Source organism: Ovis aries, chromosome X, assembly GCF_016772045.2.
Source record: "Ovis aries strain OAR_USU_Benz2616 breed Rambouillet chromosome X, ARS-UI_Ramb_v3.0, whole genome shotgun sequence".
NCBI lineage: Eukaryota > Metazoa > Chordata > Mammalia > Artiodactyla > Bovidae > Ovis > Ovis aries.
This window is the reverse complement of record NC_056080.1, coordinates 80,998,616-81,020,265: the sequence shown is the minus strand read 5'-3', so window position 1 is coordinate 81,020,265 and position 21,650 is coordinate 80,998,616. Positions and strand designations below refer to the sequence as shown.

The following is a 21,650-nucleotide window of genomic DNA, read 5'->3' as shown; positions in this document are numbered from 1 at the left end:
CAAGTCCAAGAAACCCAGAAAGTCCCAAACAGGATAAACCCAAGGCGAAACACCTCAAAACACATGTTAATCAAATTAACAAAGACCAAACACAAGCAACAAATATTAAAAGCAGCAAGGGAAAAACAAATAACATACAAGGGGATTCCCATAAGGATAACAGCTGATCTTTCAATAAAAACTCTTCAGGCCAGGAGGGAATGGCAGGACATACTTAAAGTGATGAAAGAAAATAACCTACAGCCCAGATTACTGTACCCAGAAAGGATTTCATTCAAATATGTAGGAGAAATCAAAAGCTTTACAGACAAGCAAAAGCTGAAAGAATTCAGCACCACCTAACCAGCTCTGCAACACATGTTAAAGGATCTTCTCTAGACACAAAACAGAAAAAGGGTGCGCAAACTCGAACCCAAAACAATAAAGTAAATGGCAATGGGATCATACTTATCAATAATTACCTTAAATGGAAATGGGTTCAATGCCCCAACCAAAAGGCAAAGATTTGCTGAATGGATACAAAAACAAGACCGCTATATATGTTGTCTACAAGAGACCCACCTCGAAACAAGGGACACATACAAACAGAAAGTGAGGGGCTGAAAAAAGATATTCCATGCAAATAGAGACCAAAAGAAAGCAGGAGTAGCAATACTCATATCAGATAAAATAGACTTTAATAAAAGGCTGTGAAAAGAGACAAAGAAGGACACTGCATAATGATCAAGGGATCAATCCAAAAAGAAGATATAACAATTATAAATATATACGCACCCAACATAGGAACACCACAATATGTAAGACAAATGCTAACAAGTATGAAAGGGGAAATTAACAATAATTCAATAATAGTGGGAGACTTTAGTACCCCACTCACACCTATGGATAGATCAACTAAACAGTAAATTAACAAGGAAAAACAAACTCTAAATGATACAATAGACCACTTAGATGTAATTGATATCTATAGGACATTTCACCCCAAAACAATGAATTTCACCTTTTTCTCAAGCGCACACGGAACCTTCTCCAGTATAGATCACATCCTGGGCCATCAATCTAGCCTTGGTAAATTCAAAAAATTGAAATCATTCCGAGCATATTCTCTGGCCACAATGCAGGAAGATTAGATCTCAATTACAGGAGAAAAACTATTAAAAATTCCAACATATGGAGGCTGAACAACAGGCTGCTGAATAACCATCACAGAATAAATCAAAATATGCATAGAAACGAATGAAAATGAAAACACAACAACCCAAAACCTGTGGGACACTGTAAAAGCAGTCCTAATGGGAAGGTTCATAGCAATACAGGCATACCTCAGGAAACAAGAAAAAAAGTCAAATAAATAACCTAACTCTACACATAAAGCAACTAGAAAAGGAAGAAATGAAGAACCCCAGGGTTAGTAGAAGGAAAGAAATCTTAAAAATTAGGGCAGAAATAAATGCAAAAGAAACAAAGGAAACCATAGCAAAAATCAACAAAGCCAAAAGCTGGTTCTTTGAGAGGATAAATAAAATTGACAAACCATTAGCCAGACTCATCAAGAAACAAAGGGAGAAAAATCAAATCAATAAAATTAGAAATGAAGATGGAGAGATCACAACAGACAACTCAGAAGTACAAAGGATCATGAGACTACTGTCAGCAATTATATGCCAATAAAATGGACAACTTGGAAGAAATGGACAAATTCTTTTTTTTTTTTTTTTTTTTAGTTTTTTATTTTTTAAATTTTAAAATCTTTAATTCTTACATGCATTCCCAAACATGAACCCCCCTCCCACCTCCCTCCCCATAACATCTTTCTGGGTCATCCCCATGCACCAGCCCCAAGCATGCTGCATCCTGCGTCAGACATAGACTGGCGATTCAATTCACATGATAGTATACATGTTAGAATGTCATTCTCCCAAATCATCCCACCCTCTCCCTCTCCCTCTGAGTCCAAAAGTCCGTTATACACATCTGTGTCTCTTTCCCTGTCTTGCATACAGGGTCGTCATTGCCATCTTCCTAAATTCCATATATATGTGTTAGTATACTGTATTGGTGTTTTTCTTTCTGGCTTACTTCACTCTGTATAATCGGCTCCAGTTTCATCCATCTCATCAGAACTGATTCAAATGAATTCTTTTTAACGGCTGAGTAATACTCCATTGTGTATATGTACCACAGCTTTCTTATCCATTCATCTGCTGATGGACATCTAGGTTGTTTCCATGTCCTGGCTATTATAAACAGTGCTGCGATGAACATTGGGGTACATGTGTCTCTTTCAATTCTGGTTTCCTCGGTGTGTATGCCCAGAAGTGGGATTGCTGGGTCATAAGGTAGTTCTATTTGCAATTTTTAAGGAATCTCCACACTGTTCTCCATAGTGGCTGTACTAGTTTGCATTCCCACCAACAGTGTAGGAGGGTTCCCTTTTCTCCACACCCTCTCCAGCATTTATTGCTTGCAGATTTTTGGATCGCAACCATTCTGACTGGTGTGAAGTGGTACCTCATTGTGGTTTTGATTTGCATTTCTCTAATAATGAGTGACGTTGAGCATCTTTTCATGTGTTTGTTAGCCATCCGTATGTCTTCTTTGGAGAAATGTCTATTTAGTTCTTTGGCCCATTTATTGATTGGGTCGTTTATTTTTCTGGAGTTGAGCTGCATAAGTTGCTTGTATATTTTTGAGATTAGTTGTTTGTCAGTTGCTTCATTTGCTATTATTTTCTCCCATTCAGAAGGCTGTCTTTTCACCTTGCTTATATTTTCCTTTGTTATGCAGAAGCTTTTAATTTTAATTAGATCCCATTTGTTTATTTTTGCTTTTATTTCCAGCATTCTGGGAGGTGGATCATAGAGGATCCTGCTGTGATTTATGTCTGAGAGTGTTTTGCCTATGTTCTCCTTTGAAAGTACAGCTTTTCAAACCTGAACTAGGAAGAAATAGAAAATCTTAACAGACCCATCACTAGCACAGAATTGAAACTGTAATCAGAAATCTTCCAGCAAACAAAAGCCCAGGTCCAGACAGCTTCAGAGCTGAATTCTACCAAAATTTAGAGAAGATCCAACATCTATCCTACTCAAACTCTTCCAGAAAATTGCAGAGGAATGTAAATGGCCAAACTCATTATATGAGGCCACCATCACCCTAATACCAAAACCAGATAAAGATGCCACAAAAAAAGAAAACTACAGGCCAATAGATGAACATAGATGCAAAAATCCTTAACAAAATTCTAGCAAACAGAATATAAAAACATATTTAAAAATCATACATCATGACCAAGTGGGCTTTATTCCAGGGATGCAAGGATTCCTCAATATCCACAAATCAATCAAGGTAATACACCACATGAACAAATTGAAAGATAAAAGCCTATGATTATCTCAACAGATGCAGAGAAAGCCTTTGACAAAATTCAACATCCATTCATGATTAAAAAAAAAAAAAAACCTTCAGTTCAGTTCAGTTGCTCAGTCGTGTCCGACTCTTTGCAACCCCATGAATTGCAGCACGCCAGGCCTCCCTGTCCATCACCAACTCCCAGAGTTCACTCAGACTCACAACCATGAGTCGGTGATGCCATCCAGCCATCTCTTCCTCTGTCGGCCCCTTCTCCTCCTGCCCCCAATCACTCCAAGCATCAGAGTCTTTTCCAGTGAGTCAACTCTTTGCATGAGGTGGCCAAAGTACTGGAGTTTCAGCTTTAGCATCATTCCTTCCAAAGAACACCCAGGACTGATCTCCTTTAGAATGGACTGGTTGGATCTCCTTTCAGTCCAAGGGACTCTCAAGAGTCTTCTCCAACACCACAGTTCCAAAGCATCAATTCTTCCAGAAAGCTGGACTAGAAGAAACATACCTCAACATCATAAAAGCTATATATGACAAACCCACAGCAAACATTATCCTCAATGGTGAAAAACTGAAAGCATTTCCCCTAAAGTCAAGAACAAGACAAGGGTGCCCACTCTCATCACTACTACTCTACACAGTTTTGGAAGTTTTGGCCACAGCAATCAGAGCAGGAAAACAAATAAAATGAATTCATATTGGAAAAGAAGTAAAACTCTCACTGTTAATGATGGCATGATCATCTACATAGAAAACCCTAAAGACTCCACCAGAAAATTACTAGAGCTAATCAATGAATATAATAAATTTGCAGGATATAAAATGAACACACAGAAATCCCATGCATTCCTATACATAACAATGAGAAAGAGAAATTAAGGAAACAAATCCGTTCACCATTGCAATGAAAAGAATAAAATACTTAATAATATATATACCTAAAGAAACAAAAGACCCATATAGAAAACTATAGAAAACTGATGAAAGAAATCAAAGAGGACACAAATAGATGGAGAAATATAGCATGTTCATCGATCGGAAGAATCAGTATGATGAAAATGAGTATCTAACCAAAGCAATCTGTAGATTCAATGCAATCCCTATCAAGCTACCAACGGTATTTTCACAGAGCTAGAACAAATAACTTCATAATTCATATGGAAATACAGAAAACCTTGTATAGCCAAAGCAATCTTGAGAAAGAAGAATGAAACTGGAGGAATCAACTTGCTTGACTTCAGGCTCTACTACAAAGCTACAGTCATCAAGACAATATAGTACCAGCATGAAGACAGAAATATAGATCAACGGAACAAAATAGAAAGCCCAGAGATAAATCCATGCACCTATGGACACCTTATCTTTGACAAAGGAGGCAAGAATATACAATAGAGAAAAGACAATCTCTTTAACAAGTGGCGTTGGGAAAATTGGACAAACACTTGTAAAAGAATGAAACTAGAACATTTTCTAACACCATACACAAAAATAAACTCAAAATGGATTAAAGATCTAAACATAAGACCAAAAACTATAAAACTCCAAGAGGAAATCATAGGCAAAACACTCTCTGACATAAATCACAGCAGGATCCTCTGTGACCCACCTCCCAGAGTAATGGAAATAAAAGAAAAAATAAACAATTGGTACCTAATTAAACTTAAAAGCTTCTGCACAACAAAGGAAACTATAAGCAAGGTGAAAAGACAGCCTTCAGAATGGGAGAAAATAATAGCAAATGAACCAACTGACAAATAATTAATCTCAAAAAAATACAAGCAACTCCTACAGCTCAATTCCAGAAAAATAAACGACCCAGTCAAAAAATGGGCCAAAGAACTAAATAGACATTTCTCCAAAGAAGACATACAGATGGCTAACAAACACATGAAAAGATACTCAACGTCACTCATTATCAGAGAAATGCAAATCAAAACCACATTGAGGTACCATTTCACGCCAGTCAGAATGGCTGCAATCCAAAAGTCTACAAGGAATATATGCTGGAGAGGGTGTGGAGAAAAGGGAACCCTCTTTACACTGTTGGTAGGAATGCAAACTAGTACAGCCACTATGGAAAATAGTGTGGAGATTCCTTAAAAACTGGAAATAGAACTGCCATACGACCCAGTAATCCCACTGCTGGTAATACACACTGAGGAAACCAGAATAGAAAGAGACACGTGTACCCAAATGTTCATCGCAGCACTGTTTACAATAGCCGGGACATGGAAGCAACCTAGATGTCCATCGGCAGACAAATGGATAAGAAAGCAGTGGTACATATACACAATGGAGTATTACGCAGCCATGAAAAAGAATGTATTTGAATCAGTTTTAATGAGTTGGATGAAACTGGAGCCTATTATGCACAGTGAAATTACCCAGAAAGAAAAACTTCAATACAGTATACTAATGCATATATATGGAATTTAGATGATGATAACAATAACAGTATATGCAAGACAGCAAAACAGACACAGATATATAGAACAGTCTTTTGGACTCTGTGGGAGAAGACCACAGTGGGATGATTTGAGAGAATTGCACTGAAACATGTATATTATCATATGTGAAACATATTGCCAGTCCAGTTTTGATGCATGACACAGGGTGCTCAGGGCTTGTGCACTGGGATGACCCAGAGGGATGGGATGGGGAGTGGGGGGAGGGGGGATCAGGATGGGGAACACATGTACACCCGTGGCTGATTCATGTCAATGTATGGCAAAACCACTACAATATTGTAAAGTAATTAGCCTCCAATTAAAATAAATTAAAAAATAATATTAAAATAAAATGTGAAGAGATAAATATAAAAAATCAATAAAAAGTACCAATACATGCTACAATATGGATGAAACTTGAAAACATTGTGAAAGATGCCAGGTGAAAAATGCAGCATATTGTTTGATTCCATTAATGAGAAATGTCCAGAATTTGAAAGATTAGTGGTTAGAAGGGCCTGGCCAGAATTGTAGGGGAGCTGCCTAATGCCGATTAGGTCTTGTTTGAGGGGGAGGAAAATATCTTGTACTTGGACAGAAGGGAGGCTACACAACACTGGGAATGTGCTAAATGCCCCTGAGTTGTCCACTTCAAAAGAGTGACATGTATGGAATGACAATTCTATCTCGATTTAAAAACAAGTGATTTCTTTATGCTGGAGGCCACCACAGCTCCTGAGTCAGCATGCAGCAGTGTACACAGAAGCAGATGTGAGCTGCATTGGTGGTCACCGCTTCTCCCTACTCACCCTTCACATGTGCCAGAGAGCCCTTCCTCATGTGCATCCTCTCGTCACATCTGTGCAGCACTTGGGAGCACCACCCAGGGCCAGTACTCTAGGTCACAGGGGAAAGGCCGCATGGCACATCCCTTGTCCCCTCCACTAAAAAAGACAACAGCACAGTAAGGTCACTCTCGACCACTTTCCCACCTAACCATTGCACGTTACCATATGACAACAGCAGCTGGAGCAAACTCCCAGAAGTCCCCTGTTGCCTGGGCTTATTCAGCCCTCCTGCTTTTGCCCTCCACCACCCCACTCTGAGGACCATTGTGCAAATGTTCTGGGCAATTTGGTTGGCATGTTCCCATTGGAGAGTTGCCCTGGGGTTAAGATGACACTGGTCTCTCACCAGACCCCTGCCCTGATTGCCATGGGCTGGGACACGTGTGTATCCATTTGTGTTTCTGTACCCCTGGGGTCTGATTGACAAGGAGTTGGCCCAGGGTTGGGTCCTGACTCCTCCCAGAGGAGTTGCTCTGGGAATGGATGAAGAAGTAGCCTGGCCACGTGGGAAAGGACCCCTGAGAGGGGTGGGAGGTGTGCATTACTCTCCCTCCCCCTACTTTGATTGTCTCTCTGCAAACCATGCCAGGTCAATCTGCTGATTCAGAGGGACCAGAGGGTGATTGATGGCTGACAGGTAGAGTGGCCCAAGTGGATTCCGGGAGGCCTTGGAAGAGGCATGCCTGGGAGCATGTTGGGGAACAACTGAGCCACACCAGGGAAGGGGCAAAGATTGCTGGTACCTGGGGATGCAGGGCAGGCCTGTCAGACCTCAGGGCCATGGGCTTTGTCTGTGAGCAAGTTCCTGCTGATGCTGGTCTCCAGGCATCCCTCAATCCTCCCAGGAGGAATTTTTGGAGGGGCAAAATAGCCTGGATAGAGAGAGGGTGGCATTATCCTGCCTGCCCTGCAGGTGGTCCCCAGTAGATCTAGTGATGGAAGCCATAGGGCACACCTGCTCAAAGGAGAGGTCAAGGATACATCCTGAGGGTCCCTTTCTTTCCTTGTTTACCAGCAAGGGGCTCCACCCTCAGTGCATTTCTTCTAAGAGATGGGGGCTGTTTGTTGCTGGCCTGTTTACTCACAGCTTGGGGTAGCTACTCTGTTTGGCAGGATCAGCACCAGAGCTACCATCTGGGCACACAGAGAGAAAGGGTCAGTGCTGGAGGAGAGGCACCCTGATATATGTGGTGGTGGCAGGGACACAAGTGCCCTTGTTGAGGACTAAGGGCTGGGCACCTCTTTAGGACTCTGTAGCCTTTGGTGTCCTATGTTCGAACAGCACACTGCACCTGGGCCTGAGGGTGCTTGCCATGGAGTGTGTGCGTAGGCCTGAGGAAGATCAACTTTGATGACATGGGACTCAGTCTGGGGAGAATCCACGGGGACTCTCTGGACAAGAAGTGTTCTGAGCTTGGTCTTCAAGGCCCAGCCAGGGTTAAAGGGTGGGACACCAGGGGAGAAAGTGTTGCCAGTCTGTCAGAGAGGAGATCCATGTGTGCCCTGCTGCACGTGTGCTGGGAGTTCCTGGCACACCAAAAGAGGCTGGAGAGGCAAACAGGGACTGGCAATGAAGTCTTACTTAATTGGAAGACAGCTCTTTTGATATCTGCTATGGAGGTGTGTTCCGTGAAAAATGCATAAGGTGATCTGCACCAAGAGGGAGGCAGCTAACTGCACTGTTTGCAAAGGGAACTGCTGAGATTACATGTCAAGACTGGCAACAAAGCAATTTGGAAGACCCCAGCCAGTCGACACTCTCCGTGCAGCCTTGGAAGCTAGGCCAGGTCTGGACAGCTGTGCATAATAAAAGGGCACTATTTTAAGCTTCTAAATGTGTATCTATGGGATGAAAGTGAAAGTCACTCTGCTGTGTCTGACTCTTTGCGACACCATGGGCTATACAGTCCATGGAATTCTTCAGGCCAGAATAGTGGAGTGGGTAGCTGTTCCCTTCTCTAGGGGATCTTCCCAACACAAGAATCGAACTCAGGCTTCCCCCCTTGTAGGCGGATTCTTTACCAGCTGAGCCACAGTGAAAGTTCTATGTACCTATAGGGAACACGGGGCTGGATGAAGAAAGTGCAGCTCTGGCCCATGGGTGTGGCTTTCTTATCAGTGAAGCCGCTTGCAGTGGTGGATGCTGGGCTCAGCCATCCTCAGTCTTTGGGCTCTCTTTGGTCAACTTCCAACAGTTTTCCTGGCTCAACTCACCACAACAATTTGGCAGTGGTTTTGCCCTTGTTTGTCTTTCTTTACAAGATCTCCTTCCTTAAGTTCACTGACCAAACTCATTTCATTCTTAGCAACGCTTGTCATCACTGCAAGCTGCATTATTAAATGACCTCGACGTCCCAAGGTTAGAAGGGCTTAGAATTTCAGAAGACTCCACTTTTCTTCTTTCTTTCCCTCTGTATCCCTCCTCCTATCCAAGAGTTTTGGCACAACAGTATTAGGATTGGTTCGAAAACTTGTAGGTCCAGATCATGTTCCCCACCTGCATCATCTAAGCAAGAATGGACTGACTTAAAGAATGTGAACTGGCTCCCCCAGCCGAGCGGGCACTCCTGGCCTCTGTGAGGTCGAACAAGAAACTTAAGAGCAGAAGACCCAGTTTCTTAAGTCATATTTCCAAGTACATGGTGACAAAGAGCAACAATACAATAAAGGAAGTTAAGATTTTGGGCTGATAACCTCCTCAGCTCTTTATCATAGACTGAAATACAGAATTAGCTTCTTTGATTTGAGCTTCATGATTTTAAGTCATACTTCTTTTCTGTATAATTTCTCTAACATGTGCCATTGTCTATTGTGCTAGGTTGACTTGAGCTCCCCTGAAGGATATGTTGGTATCATCCTTGGTGGCTCAGTGGTAAAGAACCAGCTTGCCAATACGGGAGATCTGGGTTTGACCTCTGGGTGGGGAAGATCCCTGGAGGAGGCAATGGCAACTCACTCCAGTATTCTTGCCTGGGAAATCCCATAGACAGAGGAGCCTGGTGGGCTACAGTCCATGGGGTTGCAAAGAGTTGGACATGTCTGAGGGACTGACACACACACACATATTTTATTTATTAATGTATACCTTTCCCACATAAAGAGAAAACAAAGAAAAATTTTAAAGTTACATCATAGAAACAGTGCAAACCTCTGATGTTTTGCATGGATTACAAAAATCTTCTGTGCTTGCCTGCCTAAATTTGAATTCTGTGGTACCTGTCCTATCATTAAGAGGAAAAAACATAAAATCATTGTTAAAAGAGTGAAGACTGCCACCCCAATAACCTAAGATACATTGAGAAATGTTTTACTCCATTCCATTGTGGAGCATCAAATTAAATCAGTCTTTAAACTTTTTGTTCTCAGGACCCCTTTGCATTCCTAAAATTTATCGAGAACCTCAAAGAGTTATTGTTTATGTGGGTTATAAATATCAATATTTACTGTATTAAAATTGAAAATAAGAAATTAAAAATATTATTTATTCATTTAAAGATGACAGTGATAAAACTACTGCATGTTAACATGAATAACATATTCTATGAAAAAATCTATACAAAACAGATGAAAGTTAGTGGAAAGAATGGCATTGCTTTACATTTTTGTAACCCTCTTCGATGTATGGCTTAATGTGAGAGAGCTGGGAAATCATGTCTGTTTCTGACTTTAGCCTGCCACAATATCACACTTTGGTTGCCTCTGGAAAATTCCACCTTACCCTTGGGAAAAAGTGCAAAAGCAAAAACATCTTAGCAGCATGATGAAGAGAGATTTGATCCTGTAGATTCCAGCTGATAGGGTCTCAAGGACTCCCAGGGTTCCCTGGACTCTGCTTTGAGAACTCCAGTGTTACTTCGTACTTCTTGGGTCCTGAAAACGTATTTATTAATTACACTGAAGCTGGTCATTGTTATAATTAATCATACTTTACATTTGTGGATGCAGTCATTCCCCTGTCCTATCTGATGCTGTTACTGGGTGGAAAGCAATCTGGAGCAGCACTGGGGAGTCAAAGGAACGGCAAAAGATCAGAATGAAACAATGGTTAGGCCAGGGCTATGGAGGGACCTGAAAGTTAGCAGTGTGGAGGCATGGGTTTGTGAACAAGCATTTCTGTAAGCTTCTACTTGCAGCTGGGCATAAAAGATAAACAGGACAAGGCCATTCCCTTGGAAAATTAAGAACTCAGCATGGGGGACAGATAAAGACAAACTTACGTATAACACACAAAACCATGAGGTCATTGTTACAAGGAGTAGCAACAGAACGTGGGAGTGGAGTGGACTGTTGCAGATAGAGAACAGATCAGAGAAAGCAGTCTTCTATGGGTGGACCTGGAGAATTTTTCTAAGGTGACCCTGGAAGGAAACATTCTAGATGGGGCGAAGGGAGTGTCTGAAAGCATGGAGGCGGGACTAGGTCTCCAGTATTGAGAGCACTGCTGCTCCAGTGCTGAGGGGGCGCTGTGAGAGGCGGTAGAGGGCTAGGAAGCAAAACATCAGCATCCTTGGAAAGTTTCAGAAATGCAAATCCTCAGGCCCCATACTGTTGAAGAAGTCTGATGGTCGAGAAACCAAGCACCACACTCAAGAGAGTTGGAGAACTAACGTTTATTACACCGATGGGTCCAGAGGAGTTAACACTTACAGCTCTGAGCACTGAACAAAAACATTACAAAGGTTTCATAGACAGTGCATGACATCAGACTATAGTGGCAGTGCTGACTGTTACTAGGCTAGTTTAAAGCAGGGGTTTCGTGCAAGTGGGAACAGCTGTTAGGACACGGTGGGGAGGGGGTGCCTGACTTTTATGCAAACAAACATGGTTAAGCAGGCAGCTCCTGGCATTGTTTTAAGTTTCCATTTTCCCAAACAGTCGTAACTTACATGACTTTGCAAGGAGCAAGCTGAGTTGCAAAGAGCAAGCTGAGTTACAGGAGCAGAAGGAGTATTTAGTTATGTCTAGCTGGGTGTAAGTTTTAAAGTTTCCTCTTCAATACTTCTAGAGTGGAGCCCAGCACTCTGAACTTTAACAAGCTCTCCAAGTGGTTCTGACAGGGGAGAAACTTCTAGAAACACAGCAGCCCAGCATTGGTTTAAGTGTACAGGGTTTGATGTGACTGCATTCTAAGCCCAGTCCCAACACTTATCAGCTTTGTCACCCCCAGCAATACTCTCCACCTTTTGGAATCCCATTTCCTGCAACTCTGAGGTGGCCACAGTAAGGATATCTCCCTGACAGGTGTGCAGGCAGGCTTGGATAGGACAGTGTGTGTATAACATTCAGGCGGGGTCTCACACAGCCCTCAGCAGAGGGGAAGGGACACCCACTCTTGCCCACCCTTCTCCATGTGAGTGCCCTCAATATGGAACTGGGCTCACTCAAACAAGTTCTCTTGCTCAGTTGACTTGTTTTGTGATTACCCGTCTCACCCCAATAAACACCATTCCCTTCCCTTTTTGGTTCCTCATCAGCAGAATGGAGATCATGAGATGTGCTCTTGGGCTAGAGCTAGGATGTGAGATTACAGGGAAACAATCCCTCCCATATCCTGGTGGGTATGCTTCTCTCGCTCCTTTCCCTCATTGCTGTGATTGTCCTTCCACGTGTGCCCAACATCACCTCCTAGAGGGAGCGCTCTTGCAGCATTCTTGTGGGAAGAAGCCTTATGGTTTTCTCAGAAGAGCTACGGAAGGCCCTGCTCTGCTTCCACCCCATCTCCATCTTGCCTCAGTCTCGGGGTGCCTGTGCTCGCCTCATTTTGTGCATGGGGGCGGGGCCAGGAGCTGGGAGGCTTGGGGGCATGATGGGAAGGGCTGTCAGGCACCACTCAGTCAGAAAGGCTAGTCTGGAGACTCTGAGCAGTGTGAGCCTGGAAGTTGGAGGCTCAGTGAGCTCTGTGCACCTTGGAGTCTACACACTGATCCCAGGGCTGATCTGAGATGAAACAGGGCAGCCGTCACCTCCAGCATCCAGATCTTCATGCGGCATATGAGAATGCAGGTGCCAGTGTTTCAGCCCAGATCCCCAAATCAGACTCGCAAGCGTGGGACCCTGAAAGCTGCATTTGAGTCTCAGTGGCAGAGTGATACTGAGGAATACGTTTGAAACTCTGGCAGGTCAATGCTGGCAGCAATTTCCAGCGAACCTACCATACCAAGGTCATGGAGGGGCATGTGCAAAGTTAAGGTCTTGAAAGATGGCTTTTGAAACCTCCAGGTAGCTTTGGAATTGACGAAGACTCCAAGCTTCCAAATATAATTTTAGTGTTTCATCATATTCAAATTCCTTGGACTTAAAAATTCCCAGGTGGCTCAGACAGTAAAAAATCCGTGTGCAATTTGGGAGACCTGGGTTCCATCCCTGGGTTGGGAAGATGCCCTGGAGGAGGGCATGGTAACCCACTCCAGTATTCTTGCTTGGAGAATCCCCATGGACAAAGGAGTCTGGTGGGCTTGAGTCCATGGGATCGCAAAGAGTAGGACACGACTGTGTGACTAAGCACACACAAGTGATATGGTCAATAGCAGCTAACCACAAGTCATTGGTAACCAGCGGTGTAGGACCCGGGGTGTGGATTGTATGTGGTTTAGCACTGAATTAAATGACCTGGGCTGAGAATGAGTAAGTAAATATGTATTTGTTTGTGCTAAGGAGAAACATAGGTGAAAGAGTCATTGGATAATAGACTCATTGCTGCTAACGGATGCAAGTGATGTGGGCCAGGAGGAGGCTGAACTCCTCCTAGAGGAGGAGGAGTATTATTTATGTACAATAAATGTCCAAATATGTTCCATCTGAAATGTGATGAAGCAGAAGTTTGAGGTGAAAGACACAATGGTTTTATTGTGAATCAAAACAGCTCCCCTTTGCAAATAAAAACAAATCACATGGGCACGTAATTTTATCCCCATAACCTGGGGCTACAATTTTTCCTGATTCATTGGAAAAGACCCTGATGCTGGGAAAGATTGAAGGCAGGAGGAGAAGGGGACGACAGAGGATGGGATGGTTGGATGACATCACCGACTCAATGAGACATGAGTTTGAGCAAGCTCCGGGAGTTGGTGATGGATAGGGAAACCCGGTGAACTGCAGTCTATGGGGTTGCAAAGAGTCAGATACGATTGAGCGACTGACCTGAACTGAGTTGAACCTGGGGCAGTGACAGTTGAATCTTTCTAAGAACAAGAACACACTCAGGCTCACGTTAAATCTTTAATGTTTATTTTCCTATTGGGTTTTACAAAGTAAACTGGCTTTTCTTCCTCTCCAAAAAAAAAAAAAAAAGTAATAATGAAATCTTGTTTCAAGGTAGGATAACAATCCATGAGCTTCAGAATTTACCTGTTAAACTGCCTTTCGCTGTATTCTGACAGCAGCCATGTTTAGCTGAATGGAGACTTTTCTGTAACCCATTTCCCAGACCCTCCTGGTCCACCTACTGCTCAGGCAGCCTGGAATGACTTACTCGTCTGCACTTACACTGCTGGAACCTGTCGGAGCTAGTTGATGAATAAGTCAAAGGATCAAGCTTGCTAGGTTTGGGACAAATGACTGCAATTTTTGGGAGGACGTGGGTCGATGAGGGCAAAGCGCCTGCTTTGCTACAATGTATGCCAACTGGATGGGTTCCAAGCAGTCAGCCTGGACTCCAGGTCTAGACAAGTCAACCTGAGTCTACGATGGCTGTAGTCATCTTCCACAAGGGGACAGATGATGGCATGTAGGGGATCCAGTCACTGTCATATAGGAAGACAGCCAGGGTCTGTCTATTTGGGGAAACCATTCAGCTGTTGGAGAAGAGCACCTCCCACAAATGGAATCTCAGGGGAGCCAAGGGTGAACATTTTTGCAGGGGTTGACAGAACAGTTACTGCACGCTGAGGTTTCATTCAGCCTCACATGGACCACATGCAGATCACCTGTTAACTTGGTTTGGATTTCAGACTGCTTTTCCAAGAACCATTGGAAGGTAGTGGTAGTACACAGGAAACATCTCTGACACTGGTTTCATCTCTTAGGGCTTTTTATTTTCCCAAATGGATAAACATGGCAGGGAAAAGTCAGGGCTTATCTTAAGGAGGAATCCAATTCATTGTGGATACCGATGTGCCACAGGAGGAATGGCAAACCCATGTGGCTTTTCTGTAAGAAACATGCCTTAGATCTTAAACACGATTGCTGCTTTGTATCCAACACAGGGCTTTTTCATGTAATAAAGGAATGCATGTCCCCCTTTAAAATATGATGTAGAGTCAAAAGCCATGTCGTAAAAAATATCTGGAAAACTACACATCTGGGCAAGTAGAGGGAAGTACAGCTGTTTACAATATTTTAACAAGTTAGTGGTGTGAGGGTTTGGGGAAGAAGAAACTGACGATGACCATGCCACTCACAGGTGCTGGAGATGGATCCAGAGTGAATTCAAGTGTGTTCCTGAGGCCTCGGATTTCCAGAAGGTGTTTACATGCCGTGTGGAGTGGGAGGCTCATGCAGTTCATACAGACGGGGATTGTTGCTAATGGTGTGACTGAGAAGTCTGCCCGATGCCCTGTTGGGCACAGGGGTAGGGTTTAGCCTTGTTCCTCTCGGCTGATCTCTTTCTTATTTTCTTCAAGATTTTCTTATCAAATAGTTCTTTTTCCCGGTAATGCACAGGTGGCCCTTGCCGGTACTTTGCTTCTGCCTCCTTGTAGTCCAATCCATCCACTGTAGCAATTGAACAAATGATTGCTTCTGGCAGAAGAACTTCCAGAAGGAAGCTCACTGGGTCATCTCTGGTCAGAGCCAGCGCTCTCTTGTCTATGTGTCTGTAGATTTCTCGTAAATGTCTTACCACTGCATCTAGCTGATTGTCATCCTCCAGGTATGTTTCAACGCAGATCACGTACCTCTCCGAATTCAGAAATGATTCAAGCCACTTGGATTCTTTCCTGCCTTTGACAATGTCCAGAAGATGCGGGTCGGCCCCTTTGTTTTCACGATGAAGTCCACCAGCTTCTGGTTGGCTCGGTCCCGAGCAGCCCTCATCCGGTCAGGGAGGATTCTCTTGCAGTGCCTCTTTGCAGCCACAGGGGTCTCCTCCTCAGAATCTTCCAGGTCGGAATAATTCACCTTGGGAAATCCATCTGCAGATCACCTTCTTGGATGGCTTTCCTCATGGGGTAACTGAGGTCAGCAGCATAATAGTCCAGGAAAGAGCCCACAAAAGACCCGCGAACAAGCCCCTCTCTGTAGCTGGAAATCAGTGAGAAACACCAGTTCACACTTTCCCGTATACTTTGCTGGCTCTCTTCATTAGCTTTTCTTTGCCATTATAATCCAGGTGCTTCAACCTTCGAAGAGGAACTTGAATGCCGCTCTTCTCACAGTGCATGTTGGCCTCAATCAAAAGCACCCTTGCGGTCTGCTCGGTTGGGCTGACACTCGTGACCACGGCTGGCCAAAATGGGTGATTCTGAAACTTAAACCAGACCAGCATTCCTCTCTCAATGGGACACAGCTCCTCTGGGAACGCCATGCTCGTCAGCTGTCCTGCTTCCTTGCCCCCGCCCTCCTTGATGGCATTGGTGGGCTTAATAGCCTTTGAGCCAGCTGAGGGCTGAGATTCTTGCCACTCTTCCTCACACCCTGGGGCCTGCAGCTTCCTTTTACTGTTTGCTAGGCGGAATGAATTACACAGGCTCAGGTTAGGGGCACTGGAGGATGCTGCGGCACCTTCCAAGCCTGAGTTGCACGTGCCCTCTCCAGGGTCAACATTCACCGAGGAGGTAGCACGTTCAGGGGACACAGCCAGGGACTTTGGGCAGGTGTTGTGCGCCCCCTCTTCCAGAGCCTTGGGCACAGTGAGGATGAAACCCGGTGTAAATGACGGAAGCACACATCCACCTCTAACATCTACACCCACCTCCTCCACTGTACAGGGCAAGGACATAACTTTTGAGGCGTCCCCCTTTTCCTTGCCCTCTTTCTCATGGTCATCTTCTGAGAGGGATGGGAAGTTTGGGTGCACCCCGGAGCTCTGAGATGACTCTGTTTGCATTTCGCTTGGGATCGGGGCGATGGGTGTGCACACCTGTGGCTTGTCTCCATCTGGGCCATCCTCCCTCTCTGAAGGTACCACGGGTGATTTGGAGCTTTTCCTTTTCCTCACACTCCTCCGTAGGCCCCGACTGGGCTCCTGACACCTGCTACGATGTTGCTTTTGCAGTCTCCTTGGAGACTGCGTCTTGGACTCTGGATCACCCGTGACTCTTGCTGGAGTGACATTTCCATTCTTATGCAGAAGGTCCCAGGCCATTGTAATAGCACATATGTAGGCCATTTCCTCTTCTTCTGGGGCACTGGGCTCCGGCTGGGCCGCTAGTGAGGTGGAGATGGATTCAATCATGGACTCCTTTAGGGTCTTCATCTTTGTTTTTTTCACTCTGACTTTTTCGTCTACTGAGAGTATCTGAACTTCCCGAGAAAGGGCCCTTTTTCTCTTCTGTTGTGGTGAGACGCTGGGTCTGGACAAGACCTTGGCTGGCCAAAGCGGCCTTTCCAAACGCATAGGACATACCTGGTGTCCATCGTGATTCAACTTGGGCACCAAGGATTAGTTAGCTGAGGCTGACGGGTCTGGCCCTCATACCCTCAGGTGCGGCAGGTCTCCCTTAAACAGTGTGCTTGCCCACAGTCTTTGCCTATGACTGCAAAGCGTTTACAGCTTGTGCAGCCTGTGCTCTTCTGCCCGAATCTTTGAAAGATGCCCGAGGTTGTGTTTTCAATGGCCTAGGATGGAGAATACTAGAATATGGAAAAGAAGAACAGAGTCAGGACGGGTTGGGGGAGGGACATATGCCTTTTGTGAAAGTGGAAGGCTTGGTCAAGGAGCATTAATGAGAGATAAAGCAAGGAAGTATTAGGGCTCTTTATCCATGTGCCTAGGGGTTAGAGACATGGCAGATACGTGGGGAGAAAATACCAAGGGTACCGGAGGAGTTTTATAAGCCCTCCAAACCCAACACCTTGCCTTATTTGTTACTGTGTGTGTGTTAGTCACTCAGTCCTGTCCGACTCTTTGTGATCCCAAAGACTTAGCCCACCAGACTCTTCTGTCTACGGAATTCTCCAGGCAAGAATACTGGAGTGGGTTGCCATTCCATCTTCAGGGGATCTTCCTGACCTAGGGATAAAACCCTGATCTTCTGCACTGCAGGCAGATTCTTTGCCATCTGAGCGACCAGGAAAGCCCTATTTGTGACTACTGTGCATAAAAGGGCAATCATGTGGGGAGGCGGGGATATCATGACTGGGACCTTGTTTGTGTCACTGGACATCCTGTGCCTTGTGTACTCCTTGGGGCCTATCCCAGGAGCACGCTTCACTTTTTCTTTCCTAGGAGCCAGTACCCCACTGCCTGTGCACCCAGGGGAGCCAGAGGTGATCACCAGCATACAGGTATATTGGGTGTCAGCACATTGTTATATTAAATAGCACGAGCTTGGACTCCAGAGGTGCATAGAGAACTGATTCCAGATGAAATGTTTAGGAAAAGGGGAAGAGCTTACCCTTGGCATGCAGATCTTGGCAGGTGTGGTTCTGAAACTGGATCTGTTGATTCTCAGACTCAGACTGCACATCTGTCAGACCCTTCGCCCTGCTTGGTGCTTCTGAAGTGCACAGAGTTCTCTCAGGGGTCAAACAGCATCAACTGTACAGACCCAGGACATGAGCACCTCCAAAGTGGATCTAGAAAATGCAAAAGAAGATAGGAAATTAAGCCACTGAACCAGGGATCGGTTCATCATGCTTCCTTCCCCAAGTCTGGAATGCATGCCGCTCTGAAACAGAAATGTCAGTTAAATCTCACTTATAATGTGGGAGTCACATTTATTTCTCCCTTCTGTTGCATTTTGAAATACTTCCACAGTAAGCTACTGACTTTCTGCCACTCCCTCCTGTCTCAGAGGAGTGGGGACAACCAGCTCCGTGAGAGCCTTCATCTGCCCTGAGTACATATGTTTAGTAGGAGCAGCCACAAAAGACCCTGAATTGCCAAAGTAACCTTAAGAAGGGTTGACTAGCCAAAGAAACCTTGAAAAGGAGCCTCAGGAATCAGGCTCCCTGATTTCAGACGACACTACAAAGCTACGGTCATCAAACCGGTATGGTACTGGCATGAAAACGGAAACACAAACCAGTGGAACAGAAGACAGAGCCCTGAACAGATAGCCTCAGTAGTTCATCTGCCCTGAACACATAGCTTTAGTAGGAGCAGCCACAGAAGACCCTGAATCACCAAAGCAACCTTGAGATAGAAGGGTTGGATCGCTAAAGCAACCTTCAGAAAGGAGCCTCAGGAATCAGGCTCCCTGATCTCAGATGACTCTACAAAGCTATGGTCATCAAACAGGTGTGGTACTGGCACAAAAACAGACACACAGACCAGTGGAACAAAAGACAGAGCCAAGAAATACAGCCCGGTGCATACGGTCAATTCACGTATGACAAAGGAGGCAAGGGTAGATTGTCACTGAACATCACCAAGTCCATGTGCCCAACACACAACAAGGCCAAACAATACTCAAACATTGGAGCTTGGAACAGAGAAAAGTTTATTATAAGGCCATGCGAGGAGATGGGTGGCTCATGCCCTATAAACCCCAATGTTCCTGAAAGCTTTCATCAAAGCTCTTTTAAAAGCACTAGTTGAGGGAGGGACATGGCTAGTTTTACAAACTTCTTGTCAGAGCCTCTGTTCTTGAGGTCAGGTCATGGTCAGATGAGGTGTTCCTATAAATCGCTACCAAACAAATGTTATTCTCTGTCCCGATATGAAAGGGCAATGTCCCAAGGAGCAACTTTCACCCTCCAAGGTCCTGGGCCTGGCTAAGAGGAGGCAGAGCTCAGCCGGTAACTCCCTCAGGGCCAGGTCGCCAGACCCTCCTCATCTGTCATCGCTGAAGGAGCCAGGTGTCCAACCCAAGTGGCCCCTCAGTCTCCTCAGGACGCCCCCAAGGGGGAGAGACCAGGTCCCACAGACAGCAACCGAGGCTGACTGCCACTGCTACGGGATCAAAGAGATAGGGACAGGGGAGAGGTTCACTGCTTGCTTCAAAGGCTCGTGAGGGGGCCTTGGTGAGGGCTCTGGAGCCGTACGGGACACATCGCCCAGCCTGTTCTCTGGGGTTCTAGCTAAGGCCAGGTGAGCTGGAGGGCCTCAGGGAGAAGGCCCAGATCCGCCTCTTACCTCACTCTTCACTTCACTGACCACCACTCCACTGTTGTCTGAATCCTGTCACTAAGCATCCTTTCTTAACAGTTGGTAGCTTGTGGGTGGGGCCCACTGCTGCATTGTCCAATGGCTGAGCAGGACCACTGTGGCACCGACCAGTGGCTGAGCAGGACCACTAACTGTCGCTCATTGCCAGTTGGTTGCCAATGGGCAGGGCCCACTATGGCACCGACCAAGGGCTGAGCAGGACCCATTGCCTGGTAACAGGGTGCAGAGTAATAATGCAGAGCGACGGCTGCTGTGCTAGGGGCTGAACTCACTGTGTTCTGTTACAGTTCTCCCCTTTTCTTTGATACTCCTCAGTCTTGAGGATAACACATGAGTATGTTTAAACTTGGCCGAGGAATTTGTGTTTAGGGTGTCTGGGTTTCAACCTCCGATTCCGTTTCCTCCTTCCTCAAGTCTTTCAGGGAATGTGGCAACAACCTGTCTAGCAGTTTCCTGTTGAAGTGGGGCATAGTCCTATCTTGACTGGGGACTTGATACCAAGTTATAAATACTCCCAAGTTCCAAGTCCTCAATTCGAGTTTTATATAAGAAAGATTTTGTATACAGGATTCAGGAGAATGAAAACCAGCCTGCAAACCAGCCTGGACCTGAATTCAGGTGAATAAGCCTGAAAACCAGTCTGGAGAGACGTGTTGTCTGGTAGCCAGACTTGCAGAAGTATAATATACCAAATTATTTTAGGTCATGAGTAACTTAATGGGCATGGCTTCTGAATATCTGGAGAACATAGATCAAAATCAGTAATATTCCAGAGACCTTAACCATTATAATCATATACACCAGTTGACTCAGTAACCAAGCCTTCTGTTATGCTCATCAAAGCGAAAAGGAGCCAGAACTGGGGTAAGAACAACACATGTCACAAAGACCCCGGCAAAATGGTATTTGGTAATGGAGGGCCATCCTCTTTTTGCTCTAGAGGCATCACCGCTTGCCCTGAGTTGCTTACTTTTTCTCATTTTACCTTCACGCCCCCAAGGGATTGTTCTCAATAGAGCTGTGTTATTTCAAGGGGCAAAGTAAGCAATCCTTGGTTTTAGGCGTTCATTGTATTTGACGAAAGCCAGGTTTTTCGAAAGCCAGTACTTCATAACTCACTTAATTAAGCAGCTAACAGTTCCTCTTTCACTGTTCATTCTTAAGTACTAGCATATAGCACAGTCAAAATCCCCTCTCCCTTCAAGGGTAAGTGTCAATGTAAGATTGTCTTGTCACTTTGCTGATTCTGCTGCAGACAGCCCTAGGTCCACTGTGGCTGCCAGTGAGAGGGAAAATTTGCTTCTCCTACCAGTTTGATAAAAATGTCTTAACCAAATTCAGCGATATATCTGACCTATGTCTGTTTAAAAGACCTTCCTATGAATCTGCATGAAGACTAAGCAGTTTTGCAAAGCACAGCTTAACTGTCTATTAAAGACTTAAGAGGCAAGGTTGAAGATCTGATCACAATGTGTTGACAAAGAAGCTGAATCAAGTTGCTGTGGTAGAACCAGAATTATGGCTGATAGATTATACCAGGACATATAGTAAACTTTACCCATACAGTATACTCTTGGAAGGCTTATCCCCTTTGGAAATACTTCCCATGTAATTCAACATATCAAATGAAACTAATTCAATATTCCTCCTTCAGATGCCTTAAGGGCTCCCTAAACCAATCCATTCTGAAGGCAATCAGCCCTGGGATTTCTTTGGAAGGAA

At 44.8% G+C, this 21,650-nt stretch overlaps 1 protein-coding gene across 1 annotated transcript; it reads right to left on the bottom strand.

The window, feature by feature from the left end:
* Nucleotides 1-15,179: 15,179 nt before the first annotated feature.
* LOC114111632 (PWWP domain-containing DNA repair factor 4-like) lies at nucleotides 15,180-17,072 on the bottom strand. The gene is given in 4 exon segments (XM_027963446.2): nucleotides 15,180-15,637; nucleotides 15,640-15,777; nucleotides 15,780-15,935; nucleotides 15,938-17,072. Coding segments are annotated over 4 exon segments (1,887 nt in total).
* Nucleotides 17,073-21,650: the final 4,578 nt, after the last annotated feature.